General features: G+C 53.1%; 2 protein-coding genes across 2 annotated transcripts in view; both read right to left on the bottom strand.

The window, feature by feature from the left end:
- Window positions 1-19,910, bottom strand: part of LOC144753804 (uncharacterized) — a 2,685,544-nt gene that overhangs the window by 198,726 nt on the left and 2,466,908 nt on the right. The gene's annotated exons all lie outside the window — the stretch shown is intronic.
- Window positions 9,775-17,648, bottom strand: LOC144752795 (uncharacterized). Its single transcript, XM_078640648.1, has 3 exons — window positions 17,308-17,648; window positions 13,297-13,766; window positions 9,775-10,068 (listed from the first exon to the last, which is right to left on the bottom strand). Exons 1-3 carry the CDS (start codon window positions 17,597-17,599, stop codon window positions 9,775-9,777), a joined length of 1,056 nt encoding a protein of 351 aa, XP_078496774.1. The 5' UTR covers window positions 17,600-17,648.

The raw sequence follows: 19,910 nt of genomic DNA, 5'->3' as shown, positions 1-19,910 counted from the left end.
AGCTTAGTCACAAAAGCTGTGGGGCGGGCTTAATAAATGATGGCAACGTTTGTGATCTGCACATTCACATTGAATTAATCTAGTAAAGCGGTATGTGGGGGGGCGGTGGGTGTGGGTGTCTCTTGAGGAAGTTACTGCCGAAGGGAAGGCCTTTTGTTAATGTGCCACATATCCCGGTTCCCTGCTGGTGTGCTGCTGCCGAGGCCAGCTGCATGTGTGTTACTGGCTGGTTTATGCCTGTTTTGCATGAGCCACGAGCTGCGTCCGGCGTGGTAAGTTTGCCAGGTGGAGAGAGGGGTCTGCCAGAAGGGGGGCATGGGGGGGGGCAGCCGACCCCTGGGAGGTCCCCACCCCCGGGCTGTTTGGGAGGGGCGGGTGGGGTCCATTTTGAGGCAGCCTTTCGTTTGGGCTGGTTTTGGGCTATATTCTAGTTTGGGAGGAGCCCAACAGATAAGGGTCGTGGGCTCCTCCTCCCGGCCACCATTTTAGGCTTAGGTGACCTAGTGGCCGGGCGTTATCTTAGTCAGTTTTTTGTCAGGCAGTTATTGTGGTTTCTTGGTAGGTTTCATTCATTAGTTTTGGTTTTACGATAGCAGCAGAAGATTACCGCGTGTTGGAAGCGATCCGCCTCCTTAGTGAGGCGGGCCGTTTGGACTTGGTCATTGGTGACCGGCCTCAGCGTCCTCAGCGTCTGGTGTCTGCGGGGGTGTCGGCGGTGGTAGCAGCGTGCGTGTCGCCGAAACGTCGTCGCCAAGAAGCAGTGAGTGACCGGGGCCGCTCTAGGACTAGAGGAGTGGCCCCGGGGGTGAAGGCTCGGCGGGGGAGTGTTTCTGGGCTGCCTGAGGCGGGGTGTGTGTCGGAGTTTGGTGTGGGCGGGCCGGCAGGGGCTGTGGTTTCGCAGGCTGCGCCGGTGTTCTTACCGGTGTTGGGAGTGCATGAGAGAGCTGTCTCGGCTCCTCTTCTGCGAGGTCGGCGTGCCTCTAGACGGCGTGGGGTTTTTAGGCGCTCTGCTTCGGCCTCCGCGGTGACGGTTGGTGACGTCATTGGCGGGGGAGGCCTTACTGGAGCATGACGCCTTGGTAATTAGGCCGGTTCAGGATGGGCTGGTGATTCCTGGGCCTGCCGTGATATCTCCTTCTCGGGACAGGCATCCCCAGGCGGTTGGTTCAGCGCCTGTTGCAGAGCATGGAGAGTTTTTTGTCACTCCTTCTCGTCCACGTGGTATTCCTTTGCCTGTGAATGCGGAGGTTACGTTTTTGCATGAAGGGAAGGGAGACACTGCTGCAGACTTGGTTCCTGTTAGCCCCTTATTGTTTTCCCCCCCTTTATCTGCTAGGGGTGGGGTGGTCTCGGTGTGCAGTGGTTCTGTGGGGGAGGGAGAGTGGGCGCAGATAGGGGGGCATGATGGGTCTTACCTTTTACAGCCAGGTATGGGGGATGAGGCGTTTGCCTTTTCTCAGGTTCATTCCGTTGCTGGCTCAGCAGACAAGGGGTTGGTGGGGTCTTCTACGGTGGCAGGACATTTGGGTGGGGCTCTCCCGGGGGTTAGGGTTCGGACTTGGGGGGGCCTGGATATTTTTCCATCTTGGGCTGAGGGGTTGAGTGAGGCCACACAGTTTCAAATGGGTGAGAGTCAGGGTGCTGAGGTTGCGGGCCGGGTAGGGTGCATTTTCCAGGTTTACAGGTGGGTGGGCGGAATAGGGTGTCCGGTGCTTTGGAAGGGGCACGTCAGGAAGGTGTGGGTCTGGGTTCTCAGGTGCAGGGTCCGGCGTCGGCTATAATTCAGGCGATGTTGGATTGCAGTAGTGATGAGAAGGTTTATGCCCCTTCCCCCCCTCCTCTTCGGTTGCGCGCGGTCCTTAAGGGGAAAGTTCCTGTTGATTCGGTTGATTGTCGGGAGGGCGGTCAGAGTTTTGTTAGGGCAGCAATGGACGTACCTTCTGCTTCTGGTTATCTATGTAGTAAGGGACCCGGCACATCAGTCCGGCCTTTTTCTTTTCAGGATAGGGAGCGGTCTGGAGCAGCGGACTTGGTAGGGCGGAAGGCAGTCCATTTGCGCCAAGGTGAAAAGAGGGTGGAACCTTGCGCGGCACGTCCCGTCACAACGAGGGAACCCGTCGTGGCCAGTAAAAGCAGGTTCAGCGCGACCTCAGTGGCCACAACGAGGGATGTCAGCGCAGTCAGTGTAAGTAGGTCGAGCACGACCTCGCTGGTTCCACCGAGGGATTACACCGCAGTTTCCAGGAGCAGGTCCAGCGCGACTTCTCTTGTTCTGCAAGGTTTCCAAATTTTGCCGGTGGAGAAAGGTGTTGTGAGTGGTACTAGTGGTGGGGTGTACCGGCGAGTACAGTCGGCTTCCCCGCCTCGCTCACAGTTAAGGGTTGGTAAGGCCCATGATCGTTCACAGACCCTGGAACGGGTCCGGAAGGATGTGGTAGTGCATGCCCCTCCCCAGTTAGATGAATCGTTAATTCTGGACTATGATGAGGATAGCCCTGAGGAGGGTGAAGTGCGTGACACTGTGTCTGGGGGGGGGCATTTTCATGTATCTCTTAGTTCTTCACAGGCACCGGTGGTGCATGCTAGAGCGGCGTTGTCCAGACCACGAGAGCTCGGCCCCTCAGTGAGGGCTCCTCGGACGACGGATGACGTTTCACGTGTATCATGGAGAGCGGAGCCAAGTCAGCCTCCTTTGTTACGTCCAGGTGAGAATGTGGAGCCTCGGGCGCAGCCCAAGATGGTATCTGTGGGGATTGGGGAAGATTCAGTTTCTGGGGGGTCTGAGGGTATGCTATTCAAGGGTCGTTACGTGAAAGACCAGAGTGTTGGTACTGAGGGAGGGTATGAGGTAGTGGGTGCCAAATCGGACATTGGGACTTCTACAGTTGGTGTGGAAACGGGTAAGGTTTTACATAGTAAAGAGTTGAAAATTAAAAAGTTGCCCTATATGGGCGTCACTAAGCCATTGGGGGCTCATCTAATGTTGAGCACAAAAGAAAAAATTTGGAATGGTGAGTATGTGGAACTCTTAAAGTTATTACATAGGGAGGTGCGTGCTAAAGAGGGTTCCAAAGAGGAGGAGTACGAATTAGCTAAGCGCCCCAAAGTCCCATTGACCATCGAAAATTGGACAGCGGCCTTTTTGATATATGCCAGTGTATACTGTGAGAAGTTCCCTGAGCGCTGCGTTTCACTGTTTAAGTACATGGATGTGGTTCGTAAGGCGCAACTCACACGGACTGACTTTGCATGGGCGCAGTATGATGAAGAGTTTAGGGCACGTATGGCTTGGGATCCTGAGGCAAAATGGGGGGAATTGGACACAGACCTTTGGCAACACACTATGGGTGCTGCAAGTAGTGGAAAAACAATCTTTACGGCCAGCGGTTTGCCTTTACTCTATCGCCCCTTTCAGGCGCGACCCACCCGGGGAGGGGTGGGGCCAGTTACATCAGCGCAGCCTAGTGGGGGGACCTGCTGGGATTTCAATCGAGGGACATGCAATAGAGAGTTTTGTAAGTTCCGACATGAATGTTCACAGTGTGGGAAGAAGAGCCACCCTTTGTCAAGATGTTGGGGGCTTAGGCCTCCGGGTGGGCAACAGTGGTCACAGCAGGTTTCAGGACATCACGCCACGCCACAGCCACCTCAAGCTCCCAGGGGAGGGAAATCTTCATCAGGTTTTGGGTCCAAAGGCTCATACACCGGTTAATGTGATTCATTTGTCGGAAGCTTTACAAGGTTATGAGTCAGCGGAGTTGCGAGAGTTTTTGGTGTCAGGTTTTAGAGACGGTTTTCATCTAGGTTATGTGGGGCCTCGTGTGAGGCGGTTGTCAAAGAATCTTAAATCAGCAGGTGAGCATAAGGCTGTCGTCCAGGAGAAATTGAATAAGGAAGTGTGTGAAGGCAGAATGGCAGGTCCGTTTGATGATTGGCCTGTGGAGAATTTAATAATTTCACCCATTGGAGTGGTCCCCAAAAAAGAACCGGGGCAGTTTAGGCTCATCCAACATTTGTCATGGCCTGAGGGTGGGTCAGTGAACGATTTTATTGATGATGAAGCGGCTTATGTTTCCTATTCTTCTGTTGATGTGGCCATGTCATTGGTAGTAACTGCGGGCCCTTCTGCGTTAATGGCAAAATGCGATATTAAATCCGCATTTAGATTGCTTCCAGTCCATCCTGAAGATTGGAATCTTCTGGGTATCCATTTCCTTGGGAAGTGGTACGTGGATAAGGCATTGCCAATGGGCTGCTCAATGTCATGTGCGTTGTTTGAAACGTTCAGTACGTTTTTTGCAATGGTTCTTCACACAGAAATCTGGTCACACTTTGGTCACACACTATCTGGACGATTTCTTCTTTGTGGGTGCTGCTGATTCTCTGGACTGCCAGAATGCTTTGGTTACGTTTCAAAAACTTATGGTTCATTTGGGTGTGCCATTGGCTCCGGAGAAGACCATGGGTCCTTGCGCGACCATGTCTTTTTTAGGTCTCGCCTGTCGATGCGCATGCGCATCGAGCAAGCGAGACTATAGGGGCTCATCTACTCTTTATCTAACTTGCAAGGAATCGTGGCGATTCCTTGCAGTGCCCGTGACTTTTAAGCTCAATGCGCATGTGCATTGAGCTTAAAAGCGCGTGCACAGCCGCCCGCATTCCTCCGACACCTTTGAAGTGAAGCTTAGCTTCACTTCAAAGGCCCGGCTTCTTCACACCCACATGCCGCTCTGCCCCGCTCCGCCCCCTCCCCTGAGTCATCCTGCCTGCCCCTTCCCGCCGTGTCGCATTTCTCCTCCCCCCTCCCCTCTCCCCTCTCTTCCCTCCGTCTTGTTTTCTTTGATGCTGGTATTTCCATATCTGGCAGCTTCCTGCCCTCACCCCACGCACGCTGTTTATTTATTTATATTTAATATGCAGGAGATCTCAGTTTATTTAATTTATAATTAATGATGCCGCCCACGCTGAGGCTCGAACCCTGTTCTCCTTCTCCAAAGTCGGCATCGTTATATGTTGAGCCACCTCTTCGCACCGTTTGTTTGTGCTGACTTTCTTGCTCTGCCGCTGCTGGCAGCGGCATTGCGCTTGGAGGGAACATGTAATTGACCCTTCTCGCTTCTTTTCATTTGAATTTTTTTTACATTGTCCCCTTCCTTCCGCCCCTCGCAGTTTGTTTTCCTTGCACCGTCCCTTCTTACAGTCCCTTTAACCATTTTGGTGTTGCTCAGCCCCAACTAGCATGTTATTGTCAAGCCTCCAAATATGCAGCACAAACACGACGTACAAAGAGATTAACGTGTTGCCTGGAGCACATTTCGGGAATAACATTAAATGAAAGCCCAAACCCGCTTTACCGCAACTTGCTTTCACTTGTTGTCTTTGTTTCCAGTGCTATTTTAGAGCTTTGTGCAAACTACACTCTCGTTATTTTGCTGGTAATAACTTTGAGGGAATAGCGTATTTTTGTTTTTTAAATAGCTGGCAGCTTCCTGCCCTCACCCCACGCACGCTGTTTATTTATTTATATTTAATATGCAGGAGATCTCAGTTTATTTAATTTATAATTAATGATGCCGCCCACGCTGAGGCTCGAACCCTGTTCTCCTTCTCCAAAGTCGGCATCGTTATATGTTGAGCCACCTCTTCGCACCGTTTGTTTGTGCTGACTTTCTTGCTCTGCCGCTGCTGGCAGCGGCATTGCGCTTGGAGGGAACATGTAATTGACCCGTCTCGCTTCTTTTCATTTGAATTTTTTTTACATTGTCTCCTTCCTTCCGCCCCTCGCAGTTTGTTTTCCTTGCACCGTCCCTTCTTACAGTCCCTTTAACCATTTTGGTGTTGCTCAGCCCCAACTAGCATGTTATTGTCAAGCCTCCAAATATGCAGCACAAACACGACGTACAAAGAGATTAACGTGTTGCCTGGAGCACATTTCGGGAATAACATTAAATGAAAGCCCAAACCCGCTTTACCGCAACTTGCTTTCACTTGTTGTCTTTGTTTCCAGTGCTATTTTAGAGCTTTGTGCAAACTACACTCTCGTTATTTTGCTGGTAATAACTTTGAGGGAATAGCGTATTTTTGTTTTTTAAATAGCATGCACGAAAACAGTATAATTTCAATTTGCACCACTTATTTCCCATGTTTGTGTCAATGTAAAAATCGACCCTGCACACCCAGCACCAGGGCCGTGTGCCTCAATGATGCAGTACACGCACCAGTAACTGAAATATGACGAAAGACTGAAAGGAGTAGCTACAAGCTGTGCTCTAGTTCTGCTCTCCAAAAAATCAGCAAAGAAACAAGCAATTAAGAACATTTCATTGAAGAAACCATTGAGCAGGAAACAGAAGGAAATCCTACAGAAAGAATCCTAGAGAAAGAAGCTTGAGGTATGTAAACACTTTTATTATGCAAAGGACGTCAATTTCAGGATGCTCAGATGCTCTCATTGGAGTGAAGCGATGGCTTACGTTGAATGAAGAAGCAGCTCTGAGCACTTCAAGAACAGCTGTAGTTTACCACAAGGCACAGAGGCTCTGGCAAGCTTGCATAATGTGGCGGTAGTCCACATCTCGTCATCTAGTGCCCCTCCCTCTGACCACATTATAACACGTTTGTGCCGAGTTGGCTCTATGGTTTATGCAGGAATGAAAAGAAACAAGTAAAATGCATCAGAGATGAGAAAATAAAAAACAGCGAATCTTTCGTACTAAAAAGATGTATGTGAAATAGTTACGAATCTGTTAAAATATGAGCGACAATCCTCAAGTCATCCACAACTTACACTGGTGCTGTTCACTGAAGGGTTCACACTCTGCTTATTCAATTGTTGGCCTCTTGCTGAGATGGTGAATAAAAAGCTATTTAGTGTTCATTTGTATTAGAGCATGAATTACAAGATCAGCGAGTAGTAGTGAGACCACCCAACAATTCTCCATCAGTTGGCAAGTAAGGGGCCATTCTAAAATGGCAACACCCAGATCCTGGACTGCCTAACTCTCGGCCCACCCATAGTATAGTCTGGTAAAGATGATGCTCACGAGTGCCTGTGCAGCAACAAAAAATATCAAAAATGCATAATCTCGCCGGCGCTGAACTATGGATCGATAATTATTTGTCAAATACATTTTTAAAACATAAATGTTCCTCTAAGGCACATGGCAGATGCTATCTGTAGCCTTGAAAGTCCATAGGCCCTGAGAAGTGAAAGGTGATTGGTGAGGGCAAGTTGTGCTAAGACATACTCCTAAGCTTGTGTGCTCACCCTCACCCTCAAACCTTCACCCTCAACCCCTCACTCACCCTCACTCTCACTCACCCTCACTCAGCCTCAACTACTCTCACTCACCCTCAACCCCTCACCCTAACTCACCCTAACTCACCCTCAACACCTCACTCACCCTCACCCTCACTCACCCTCACTCACCCTCAACACCTCACCCTCAACCTCAACCCCTCACCCTCACTCACCCTCACTCTCACTCACCCTCAACCCCTCACCCTCACTCACCCTCACTCACCCTCACTCACCCTCACTCTCACTCACCCTCAACCCCTCACCCTCAACCCCTCACCCTCACTCACCCTCACCCACTCTCACCCTCACCCTCACTCATCCTCAACCCCTCACCCTCACACAGTGCAATAGGTCTCAGACCATTTCAGTTAGAGCTTTAAGAAATGTTTATGGCTTTTTTTATTTGTAATTCTTTAGCATTGGCTACAGGAAACAAAAATGCTAAACATTTACAAAAAAAACCCATAAACAATTCTAAAAGCACTAACTCTAATGGTGCGAGACCTATTGCATTTCCAATGCTTGTTTGGAATAGAAATTGACTCTCAGTCCATGCAAGCTCGTTTACCCCTTGACAAGAAAATGAACATGTTGGAGTTGGTGGGAAAGATGTTACCTAAAGAAAAGGTCATGGTGCGGGAGGTTCAGGTCTTGCTGGGTCACCTTAATTTTGCATGTAGGGTGGTCAGGGCGGGCAGGACTTTCTGTAGGCGTCTGGGCAGGGCTCTGTCTGGTCGTTACTTACCACATCACCGGGTTCGTCTGACTGCGGGAGTCAAGGAGGATTTGCGTATGTGGGTCACCTTTTTACATTCCTTCAATGGTGTTCCGCTGTACAGGGAGGTTGATTGGATCTGGGATGTGCAAATTTTTTCTGATGCGGCTGGTAGCGAGGGTTTTGGCTTGTACTGGCAAGGAAAATGGTGTGCGCAACAGTGGCCTGAGATTTGGAAGAATGGTGGGCGGAGCATTGCCTTTTTGGAACTGTTTCCAGTTGTTGTAGCAGTTACGTTGTGGGGCCAGGATTTGGCTCACACGAAGGTTCTTTTCAGGATTGATAATCTGGCTGTGGTGCAGGTGATCAATAGACAATCTGCGAAGGATGTGCAAGTTCTGAAATTGCTCAGGGTCTTTGTGTTGGGGTGCCTTAAATTTGACATTTGCTTTAGGGCCCTGCACATTCCTGGTGTGGACAATGACATTGCGGATGCTTTGTCTCGTTCACAGTGGGAGAGATTCCGTGGGCTAGCTTTGGAGGCAGACGAGACGCCGACTCCCATGCCGGAGCATCTGTGGACGGTAGGCAACACAGGGTCTTTCAGCTGGTGGTAGGTTCTTTGGCACCTTCTACTAGAACAGCTTATGAGTTGGCGTGGAAAGAGTTTTTGTCTTCTGGAGCTAGTAAGAGAGAACAACAGTGGCAGAGGTCAGAGGATGTAGTTCAGTTTATTATGTGTTTAATGGATAAGGGTTTGTCCAGAGTAACTATTGCTGGGAAGTTAGCGGGCGTTTCATTTATGGGTAAGTTGTTCTGGGGTTACTCTCCGTCTGCGGGGGAGTTGGGTAGGAGAATGTTGGAAGGGTGGGCTCGGGAGCGGGGAGGTGTTCAGGCGGCGAGGTCTCCTTTGTCGTGGCAGAAGTTGGCAAGTATAGTGTCGATTTTGCCGGTGGTCTGCAGGGATAGGTCGGCAGCTTGCCTTTTTGCCACTTTGATGGTGTGGATGTTTTTTGGAGCTTTTAGGGTGTCCGAATTGTTGGGTAACAGGTCTAACAAAGGAGTTTTGTGGGGGGGATGTTCGTTTTTCGAGTAGAGGAGTTCATATTTGGCTCTCTCATTCCAAGACGGATCAGAGGCAAAAAGGCAAAGGTATTTGGTTGGAAGCTGTTTCCTCATTGGAGACTTGCCCATTGCGTTGGGCGCGGAGCTGGTGGGAGTTTTCGGGTGGGGTTTTGGAACATAATGTTTTTCAACATTTGGATGGGTCTGTGGTTACTACCTATCAATTGCGCATGGTGTTGCGGAAAGCGCTGCGTCAGCTTGGCTTTGATGAGTCACTTTATGGCACACATTCTTTTAGAATTGGAGCTGCGACAGAGGCTTTTAACAGGGGTTGGTCGAGGGAGGACATAATGCGTTTGGGGCGCTGGACTTCAAACTGTTTTCAGCGCTATGTAAGAAGCGGAGTTAGGGATGCGCCTGCGTCTTCTTCTGTTTTCCCTATATGATACTTCTTTTTCTTGCAGGTTCTGTGGCTGGTCCTCGTTCCACCTTCCTGACTATTTGGATTGTGGGACATTCCTTCGTTAAGAGAGCCCAACTTCAAGCTCGTTTGAGTTATTTTGGCGCTATGCTTGGCTTTAATGACCGTTTATTCAATGTGGTTTGGAGGGGTAGGGGGGGTATGTTATGGAAGGATCTTATCCCAGCTCTTAACTCTTGGTTAGTGGGTGGGGTTTGTCCGGATGTTATGGTTTTACATCTTGGGGAGAATGATTTGTGTTCGGTTACAGGTGTTGTTCTTCTTAGAACTATGAAGAAGGATCTTTCTTTGTTGCATCAGCAGTGGGCTGGGTGTCACGTCATTTGGACGGAATTGATTCCTAGGAGATGTTGGAGGAATGCGCTTAAACCTAAAGCTGTGGACAAGTCTCGCAGGAAGGTTAATCTGGAAGTGTCTCGGTTTTGTAGAGATTTGGGGTTTGGACGGGTTGTTCATGGTGACATCCGTTATGATGCTGTAGCCTTTTTTCACAGTGACGGGGTTCATCTGTCCCGGATGGGGATGGACTTATATCTCTTGGAACTGCGGGAGGTGTTGTCCCGCTGTTTGAAGGTCCAAAGTTTCTTGGGTTAGGCGGTTTTTCTTCTTTTAGCCTGTTTTTGCTTTGGCTGCAACCCCCACCCCCCAGAAAGGTGGGGTTCGGGGTTCCTCCCCCACTGCTTTCTGGGTGGCGGATTAATTTGATTTGCCAGTTTTGGGCATGATGGGAGTTGATAGTTTGCAATTTGGATTTTGTCAGGGGAAGTTGTTCAGGTGGAATTCGGGTTTAGAGGCATAGGCTGGGGGATCTGGACTGGCTTTGGCTGTAAGTGGGGTTTTGAGATATGGTTTTGGGGTCTGTTGAAGTTATAATGTTTTAATGAGGAGGTTGTATGGTTTTAATATGTGATGGGGTATGTACGGGTGGGGGCGGGTTTGACGAAGGGTGAGGGGCGGGGGCGGGTGTTTTGGAGGTTGGAAAAACAATACAATCATTTGGTAAAGGTTTAGATTGTTAGGCATTTGCCGAGGTTATGTTATGTAAATGTGCACCTGTTTCATTAAAGCGGCCTTTTTCACACTCTACTTGGTTTCTTGGTCTGCTCACTCCCCCCCACCCCTCCCTCCCAAGGCTAAACTGCAAAGCTAGGTATCCCGGGCTTCCAGTGGAATGCAACAATTAGGGTGACTCACAAAAAGCGAGTGACCGATATAATTGATGACATGGCTTACAGCCTTTTTGCAAAGACCTGTGCTCAGCACAATGTGTCCGCGGATGCCTTTGATCCCACCATACAAATAATTTCACTCAACATAAACTTGGGGGTTTCTACATCAAGTGCCCGAAATCACAGGATGCTGAGCCGGCGCCGGGTTCGAACCCCGTTCCTCTGCTCCCGAGTCGGCAGCCCTGAACGTGATGCCACGACCTCGCCATCCTTTAGTTTACCTTTGGGGGGGGCTCAGGGCCTTTCCGTTACCCACTGACGCCATGTTTTTTTTTTTTTTTTACAATTGCACGCATCGAATGTACAGTGCCCCAAACCCCTCCCCCACAACCCTACTCATACAATGCCAATTACATGCCTTGAGCCATCTGGAGCCTGGGCCCGCAAAGGCCAGCCTATCGCAAAATGGCGGCAAGACCCTGACATCCAACCATGTAATGCTTTCTTCGAAAGGGCGGTGTCCCTCATTTCCAAAAACTGTCTCCCAATTAATGACCATGATTTTTCCAGCAGTTACCACATGTCGTTCTGTAGAAGCTGCAGTGAACTGACACAAAAGACCATTTTTGCTACTTTTTTTTTTTTTTTTACCTATTCTAGAACTTCCTTTCTATCCGCCTGAAAAGGCTTCGGTGTCCTTCCCTGGGCAAGCACATCCCTTTCTCATTACTGTTGACTTATTGCTTTTGAAAGCTGCTTTTATAGATGGGAGAGTTTGGGGAAAACCGCAAGTCTTGAAGTAGTGTTTGGCTCGGAAAAAACCGCAGGGGATTGTCTGGTACTCGAGCTGCGATGAGCAATGAAGCCGGAGCAATCCCGCCATGCTTTTATTAGACAGTCAAGCGTCTAAGATTTCTCTTCAGCTCCGCCCTGTGCTAAGGCTCACGTAATTAACCCCTGCCTCTTCCGTGCATACGAGTTACAGCATTCCTAACGCCAGTCTGCCTGAATGCCTCTTTTGAACAAAGACTAGACAGGGCCTTGATGCCCTTCCTAACAGGTTAGCCAGTATTCTTAAAGGGGAAATCGGAAAGTTTGGGCGGCCTTGTTCCCGGAAACCTTGCTATCTTGTGTGTGTCACTTCATGCCCTCTTACTGCAAAGTGCAGCCTTTCATATCACAGGGGTGCACGCTGCCTTATTGGGCGCTTTGGAACTACCCTGGGCTGCGCATGTGTGACGCGGTGTACACTAGCAAAAGTATTCGCAATGGGGCTTGAATCACCCCTGGGGTTTCTTCAGCGTAGCATCTAAGTATCTGTATATAGCGTGACTCGCCCGAAGGTATTGGAGCACTTTTCCTGATAGCCGGTGGTGTGCCACATTTTTTGTCGCGCAAATAACCACTCCACGCATCAGTTAGCGTAAAAGGCCATTTATTAGGACAGGCATGACGTTCAACAATAAACATAACCTCGTTAACTTGAACAATCCCCCCAACATCCTGCCATTCACTCCATCATCCACTCACGTGTTCCACCAGCCACTCCCAATTCACACCATGACCTCTTTGCATCTCATTCACTTTCCCCTTTCACTTTCCAACTCCTCCGTCATCTCCATCCATCACACTCCCGTCTACCACTCCCCCCATCCTGCACCTGTAACCCCCTCCCTGAAAGGGTGATTCTGCCCGTCATGGACTTCCCACCCCTCCCAGTTCCCGTCAGCACCCCTATCCCGCCATCCTGTCCTAAACTGGCACGTTGCCTAACATGACAACTTCCACAAAAACGCCCACGGCACCCCTTTTTAATGTAGGGTGGGTGGGTGGTACAATTCACTTCTCTCCCTGAGGCACCGGGGACAGAAAGAGGAAGTCCTTCCCCTTCCTGTCCCCTTAAATCCGCCTCCTAACCCCTCCCACCCCTGACCTAAACCCCCTAACTACTTCCTGCCTGTCCTGCTATCGCGCGAACTCCCCGGGGAAAAGACTGGTCTGCCGACCTGCTTTCCCCCGGGGGCCGCATCGCGCAAATAACCACTCCACGCATCAGTTAGCGTAAAAGGCCATTTATTAGGACAGGCATGACGTTCAACAATAAACATAACCTCGTTAACTTGAACAATCCCCCCAACATCCTGCCATTCACTCCATCATCCACTCACGTGTTCCACCAGCCACTCCCAATTCACACCATGACCTCTTTGCATCTCATTCACTTTCCCCTTTCACTTTCCAACTCCTCCGTCATCTCCATCCATCACACTCCCGTCTACCACTCCCCCCATCCTGCACCTGTAACCCCCTCCCTGAAAGGGTGATTCTGCCCGTCATGGACTTCCCACCCCTCCCAGTTCCCGCCACCCAGGGAACCCCCGGAGGGCGGTTACCTGCCCCACCACACGTGCACCTTTCGAACTCATACTCTCGGGCACCAGATAGATTCATTCCACAAATGGCTAATCAAGTCGCGCAACTCCATTAGGTAGAAGGCATTCCCCATGTGAGAAAGGTGCACGCCGTCGTCCCGGAAAAGAAGTGGCTGCTCCAGCTGAAGCCCGACATGAGCCAGCACGTGGATCCCTTTATCGGCACAAAAGAGTCTCATAGCCCTGTTCAGTTTCCTGCGTGCCCGTTCGACTGCCGCAGGCTTGAGCGCACCCCTCCAGATCCGTCGTGGAACAAACTCGGTCCACACAATACAGGCGCCAGCCAGATTGCGTTTCATCGCATCCAAATCCCTCTGCATCAAATGCAAAAGTGACACCCCCGACTGCTTCACTAAGTCATTCTCCCCCAAATGGATGATGAGCATGTCCGGGCAGCCCAGCTGCGCCACTTTCTTTGTGAGCCATGGTAGCAATTCTCCCCAGCGCATTCCGCTCTTACCCCACCATTGAACTTCATGATGGCTGCTCCTCAGGCCCAGGTTACGGCCGTACACCCGCCTGGCAGCATACTTCTCCCCCCAGTGCACGAAAGAGTGCCCAACGACCCAGGTGACCGTCTTGGCCCCCGGCCCACGAACACAACCTACGAAGAGAAAGAGATTAGTACCTCAGCAGCACAAGAGAAACAACAACAAAAAACAGTGCAGCCGGCCAAGCAGCACGCCCCACCCTCTATTTACGCACATAGCGCTCGCAGCAACGCGACCTCCACCGACCAATCCTCCGGATCTCCTCCCATGACCAACCCAAACCCGCCGCAGCCGTGGCCGCCCCGATTCGAAACGAGTGCGTGCCAAAACGCGCCGGGTCCCTGCCCAACTTCCGCAAAGCCATCCGCAAAACCGCCAACAACTGAGAGGACGTCAATCGCTTTCGCGACACATGCACAAAAATCTCCCCTTCCAAGTTCCGTACTCGACCACAAAATGCCAACCACTCACGCACCGGGCACACACCCTCATACCCGCTCTCCGACAACCACACCCATTTGCCCCGACCCAACTGGTCTGTCTTTGAACGTCCCAACCATATACCCAAACGAACCCCATCCACACGCACGTCCGCAAACACTCGGCCCGGCGCCCCCCGCGACCCCAGCAACTCTGACACCCGAAATGCACCAAAAAACATCCAAATCATGCATAAACGAAAGAGCGCCACCTCTTCCCCGTCATAACAACAGAAATGCAACTCCCTCAAAACCTGCACCAATAAATCAAACGTGACCGCCTCCCGTGGCAATTCCCCCCCACCCATCTCCGCCCTCACCCGACCCCAACCTTTTAACATTCGGCTCAGCAGATCCGCACTAGCCGGATCAAAACCCAAATACACCATGCTGTAGAAAGATACGCCCGCCAACTTGCCAGCAATCGTCGTCTGCGACAGCCCTTTATCCATGCAATCCAACACAAAGCGCACCACCCCCCGCTCACACTCTTCCTTGGACAATCGTCCCACTCCCAGCTCTCCCCCCACCAAGGACCCAAACTCAGCCCACGCCAACCTGTACGCCCGCCTAGTGGACCCCGCTATCGACCTCTCAACCAACCCAACCACTCTCACTCCCCCCAGGCCCAGATACCCTCCGGCACCTTGGTCTTGCAAGCTTCCGCTCCCGGCGCCAGCTCCCTGAAGCGCTGCCACTGCGAACGAGATAACGCATCCGCAATTTCGTTACTCACGCCAGGCACATGTTGCGCGCGGAACAGCACATTGTAACGCAGACACAGCAGCATGAAACTTCGCAGCAAGCGCAGCACCCGCAGGTCCCTTGCCTTTTGATTGTTCACCAAGTCCACCACAGTCATGTTGTCCACATGAAACAACACTGACCTGTTCCTGAACTCCGGGCCCCACACCAGCAAAGCAACCAACAAGGGGAAGAACTCCAAAAACGCAATGCTCCTGCCCTGCCGCAGCCAATGAGCCGGCCACTGCTCTGCACACCAGCGGCCGTCCCAGAAAATTCCGAAACCGGCAGCACCCGCCGCGTCAGAGTAGAGCTGAATCTGCCACACCATCCGGTCACGCGCAAAATCCAAGGACACACCATTGAAGTCCTCCAGGAAAACCAGCCACACTCGCAAGTCCGACCGGACCCCCAGCGTGATCCTGATCCTGTGATGCGGGAGGGCCGCCCCCGACATGGCCATGCCGAGCCGCCTGCAAAACGTCCTTCCTGCCCTCACCACCCGGCACGCAAAGGTCAACAACCCCAACAGTCGCTGCACAGACCTCAACTCCAGCTTCTGAACCTCGATCGCACTCCTCAAAGCCTCCTGCATCTCCCCCACCTTCCGTACCGGGAGCCGCGCCTGCCAAGCCACCGAATCCAACTCAATCCCGAGAAAAGTCAGGCAACAACTAGGCCCTTCAGTCTTCTCCGGTGCCAAAGGCACCCCAAAATCCCGTGCCAACAACTGAAACTGCCGCAAGGCCGCGCCACAAGCGCCAGAGTGACCCGCGCCCACAAACAGAAAGTCATCCAAATAGTGAGACACCAGCCGGTGTCCACTGCGGTCCACAAAGGCCCACTGCAAAAATGAGCTGAAAGTCTCGAAAAGCGCGCAGGAAATCGCACAACCCATCGGGAGAACCATGTCCACGAAGATGGACCCGTCAAACTGCATACCCAACAGTGAAAAATCCGCGGGGTGAATGGGGAGGAGGCGAAAGGCCGACTTGATGTCACATTTGGCCAACTCCGCCCCCTTCCCACAGGACCTTACCAAGCCTATGGCATCATCCACCGACGCATACAGTACTCTTGAGTCCTCTTCAGCAATGAAATCATTCACCGACCCTCCCTCAGGCCAAGACAAGTGATGAATCAATCGAAACTCGCCAGGTTCTTTCTTGGGCACTACTCCAAGAGGTGAGACAATGAGATCCGACATCGGCCAATCCGCAAAAGGACCTGCAATCCTGCCCTCCGAAACCTCCTTCTCCAATTTACGAGCCACTACCTCCGGCAACTCCTTGGCTGACCGCAAGTTCTCAGCCCAACGTCTCTCCCTCGGCCCCTGATAACCAATCCGAAAACCTTCCATGAAGCCCCAGTATAAACGCAGCGCCGCTTCCTTATCAGGGTACCGGGAGAGCCATGGACACATGGCCTCCAACCTAACCGGAGTATGGGCCCTTCGGCCCAGGCTGACCCCTACCCTTGGCAAGCTTCCACTGCTCTGACGGCGAAGCCAACGTGAGGCACTGTGTAACTGCATGCCGCCCCCCGCACTTTGAACACTCATGCTTGAACTTACAGGAGGGGCGGTTGCAGAAACCCTTATTAAAACCCCAACAGGCCCCTGAAGACACTGGCTTGTACTGTTGTCCTGCAGCCCCGGACCACACTGCCTGGTTTCCCGAACCTCCTGAACTCCCTTGGCTACCCGCCCCAGACTGGGCGGGGCGCGACTGAAAAGACCGATAAGTCACCGGAAGACCGCTAGCCGTATGAGTGGAAGCCGCCGCCTGCGTCGAAGACATCCATTGAATCCAAAGCTCCTGGTCCACCTCCCCCCATGGCTTGTCCGGATTGACGCTGATCCTGGCCCTAAACTCCTCGTCGTAGCTCAGCCAAGCAAAACCCCCGAAATGCAGCTGCGCCTTCCTAATCACGTCCATATACTTGAACAGAGCAATCGCCCGGTCACCATGCTTCTCGCAATATATACTCGCGTAAATCAAGAAAGCCGACGTCCAATTCTCCATCGTAACCGGCACCCTCGGCCGCCTGGTCAACTCCCATTCCTCCTCCTTAGACCCTTCCTTCGCCTGAATCTCCCTATGTAGCAGTTTAAAAACATCCACATACTCATGCCTCCAAATTTTCCCTCTCGTTTTCTCTGACAGATGCGATCCCAGGGGCACGGCCAAACCCATATAAGGCAACTTCTTGGGGAGCTTCCCCACTCCATCATCTTTGCCCCCCAAATCCTCCACCTTGTCAGTTTGTGCACTGGCCGTCGTGACCTGCTTCCCCCCGGCAGCCGCCACCGGCTCCTCCCCAACATAGGCCCCCGTCCTCACAGACCCATCCCCCACCCCCACCGACCGGCAGGGTTTCTTCCTCCCTCCTTTCCCCCCATCAGTCCATGCGTTCCACCAAGAGCCCTCACCTGATAAGGTTGCAGGAGCGTCCGTCTCCCGTCGCCGTGCGTCCGCCGGCTTCATGGTCCCCTTGGTGGCCCGACTGGCGCCATCTCGTGCCTCATGGGAAACACCTACCGTGGCGGATGCCACCTTAGCCCTGTCCACACACTCCGACTCGCGCAACTCACCCTCTTCCAACTCATCCTCCTCATCCCCATAGTCCAACCACTCATCCTGAACATCCAGCGGCACCACTTCCGTCACCACTCTCTTGGCACCCTTCCCTTTCACACCAGGCATAAACTCGCATTCCAGCATCGATGGTGCCCGCTCCCTCGATGGAGGGCAGGCCGCCGCGGACCCCCCTGCTGCTTCGTCCCGGCGTTTGGAGGCCGTTTTGCGCCCCGCCGGCCCACCCCGGCCTCTGCCAGCTGACCCCGCTGGCTTGTCTCCCCCCCCCCCCGAGCCGTATGCGCTCGGGGAGGCCCCGGTGCCAACAGGTCTCTGATCCGTCAAGGCAGTCCCTGAACCTTCCACCCAGACCCACTGCCCGCGCTGCCCGGGGGATCCCCTGCCTCCACCTCCAGACGCCCCCCTGCCACGCGCAGGCGCCAGGACCCCATCGCCCTTGAGCGCCCCACCCGCCTTCGCCTCACTGACCTCCTGCAAACGCTGCCACTCCTGCTCATACTCGGCAATGATGCGCCGCTGATCGCGGGCCCTCTCCTCCTCGGACATGTGCACCCACCTGTCATAGATGGACGACCGACCAGGCACCCCCAGGCCTCCCCCCCCGGGCACGGGTGCCGCAGCACCCTTTGCCCCAGTCTGCTGCTGCGCCTTCAACGGGCCTTTGCCCTTGGAACCCTGCTGTTTGACAACCCCCTTACGGCCCCCCGAAAGGTCGACCGGCTGATCCAGGACGGAGAACTCCTCCTCCCCCCCAGACTCCTCACCAGACAGCGTGAGTGCGAAATCCTCACCAGCCGCCACCTCCCACTCACCCAGGTCCTCCCCCCCGCTACCCTCACTACTCTCATCGTACCCCACCAGCTGGCCCACACTCCCCGACCCCCCCGGCACGGGACGCCAGCGGAGTCCCGTCCGCCCCGCCCGCCCCACCGGGAACCGCATCCTTGGCCTCGATCTTGGCCGGGAGGCTCAGACGCCGTCCCCCTTTCTTGGGTGCCTCCTGCTGTTTCTTGCCCTTAGATCTCCTAGGCGCGCCCCCCCGAGCCCCAGCGGGCTCGTCCAGGCATGCAGCGACAACCGCAGCCACCCCCGCCGACGCTGACCGGGGCGTGCGGGTCATTCCGACCCAAGCCTGTTCCAAGACACCGGGCTGGAGGAGGTCTGTTCTCCCCGCCCGGCCAAGCACGAGCAGGGCAGCCCTCACCGCCTCCGCATCAGGCGTTGCCATGCTTCAGCTATAGTTTACAGACCTTCCTCGAGATGAGTGAGGTTCGGCACCCTAAATTCCAGCCCGTCCGCGAGATGCGTGAGGTTTGGCACCCCGCGAGATGCGTGAGCTTTCGCCCCGCCGCGCACCGCACCGAGATAACAAGGGGTCACGCTCCGCAAATCAACTAAAATGGCAAGCCACCTAACTAAACTCAACTCAACCTGCCTAACACGTCGCTCTGGGGCACCAGAAGACGACCTAAGCAGTAACTCACACACCGCCTACCTAAGAGCTCCCTACAATTCACTTCTCTCCCTGAGGCACCGGGGACAGAAAGAGGAAGTCCTTCCCCTTCCTGTCCCCTTAAATCCGCCTCCTAACCCCTCCCACCCCTGACCTAAACCCCCTAACTACTTCCTGCCTGTCCTGCTATCGCGCGAACTCCCCGGGGAAAAGACTGGTCTGCCGACCTGCTTTCCCCCGGGGGCCGCATTCGGCACGGTGGAGTTCCGTGCTTTGCTCATGAACACCGGATGCATAGACCACGTGAGGCTTCAGCTAGGCGCCCTAGCTCAACCATCGGCAGCTCAGGCCACTCAGTTGCGCCCTCTCCCCCGAGTTAGCATGCTAGGAACTACGCTTGTTTCGCTGCCCCTGAGGAGTTTTCATTCCTATCGCACATCGGCCCCGATGTATCATAGAGCATCGCCGGGCGCCAGTTGTATTGCGCGAAGCAAGTCCATTTCCCCTTATTTATTTATTTTTGTACACTGGGGGAGTCGGCGATATGCACGGGATGCAACACTTCGGCCCAATCTCCCCAATTATTATCTTTGGCAACTCGGGAATCAAAAACCCACCCTTGGGCGGCAAGCATCTGGAGGTTACCAGGGGCGGATGCAGGCTTTAGTGTGCCACCCTGGAACCCTAGTTTGGTATGCTCGTTCCGTAGCCGCGAGAACGCGGAAGGCACGTTTGGTAATTCCTGCTCCTACATACTACCACTCTGCCGCTAGTCTGCTGGCCTTGTTAACTATTTCCCGACGCGGGCCGTTTGCACACGCCCGGTCGGCCCGGAGCAAATCATAACTCCCGTTTAATCGATCACTTGATAACACCTTGCCCCCCAAGTATACAAAGTATCGTTTCACCGGACTTTAAAACCTTTGGCTGTGGCCGACACTAAAATCCGCACTACCAAGCAAACTTTGCGTTGGGCGGACTGGG

The sequence above is a fragment of the Lissotriton helveticus genome, chromosome 5_1 (assembly GCF_964261635.1).
Source record: "Lissotriton helveticus chromosome 5_1, aLisHel1.1, whole genome shotgun sequence".
NCBI classification, from domain to species: Eukaryota; Metazoa; Chordata; class Amphibia; order Caudata; family Salamandridae; genus Lissotriton; species Lissotriton helveticus.
This window is presented reverse-complemented; position numbering and strand designations above follow the sequence as displayed.

What these genes read in the sequence shown, in the direction of transcription:
- LOC144752795 (XM_078640648.1), bottom strand. Translation starts at nt 17,599, where the DNA reads ATGCTGGAATGCGAGTTTATGCCTGGTGTGAAAGGGAAGGGTGCCAAG. An exon ending in CGCTCCTGCAACCTTATCAG is followed by an intron (nt 13,767 to 17,307) that starts GTGAGGGCTCTT and finishes TTCTCTTCGTAG; the next exon opens with GTTGTGTTCGTGGGCCGGGG. An exon ending in GGATCCACGTGCTGGCTCAT is followed by an intron (nt 10,069 to 13,296) that starts GTCGGGCTTCAG and finishes CATCCGGGACAG; the next exon opens with ATGAACCCCGTCACTGTGAA.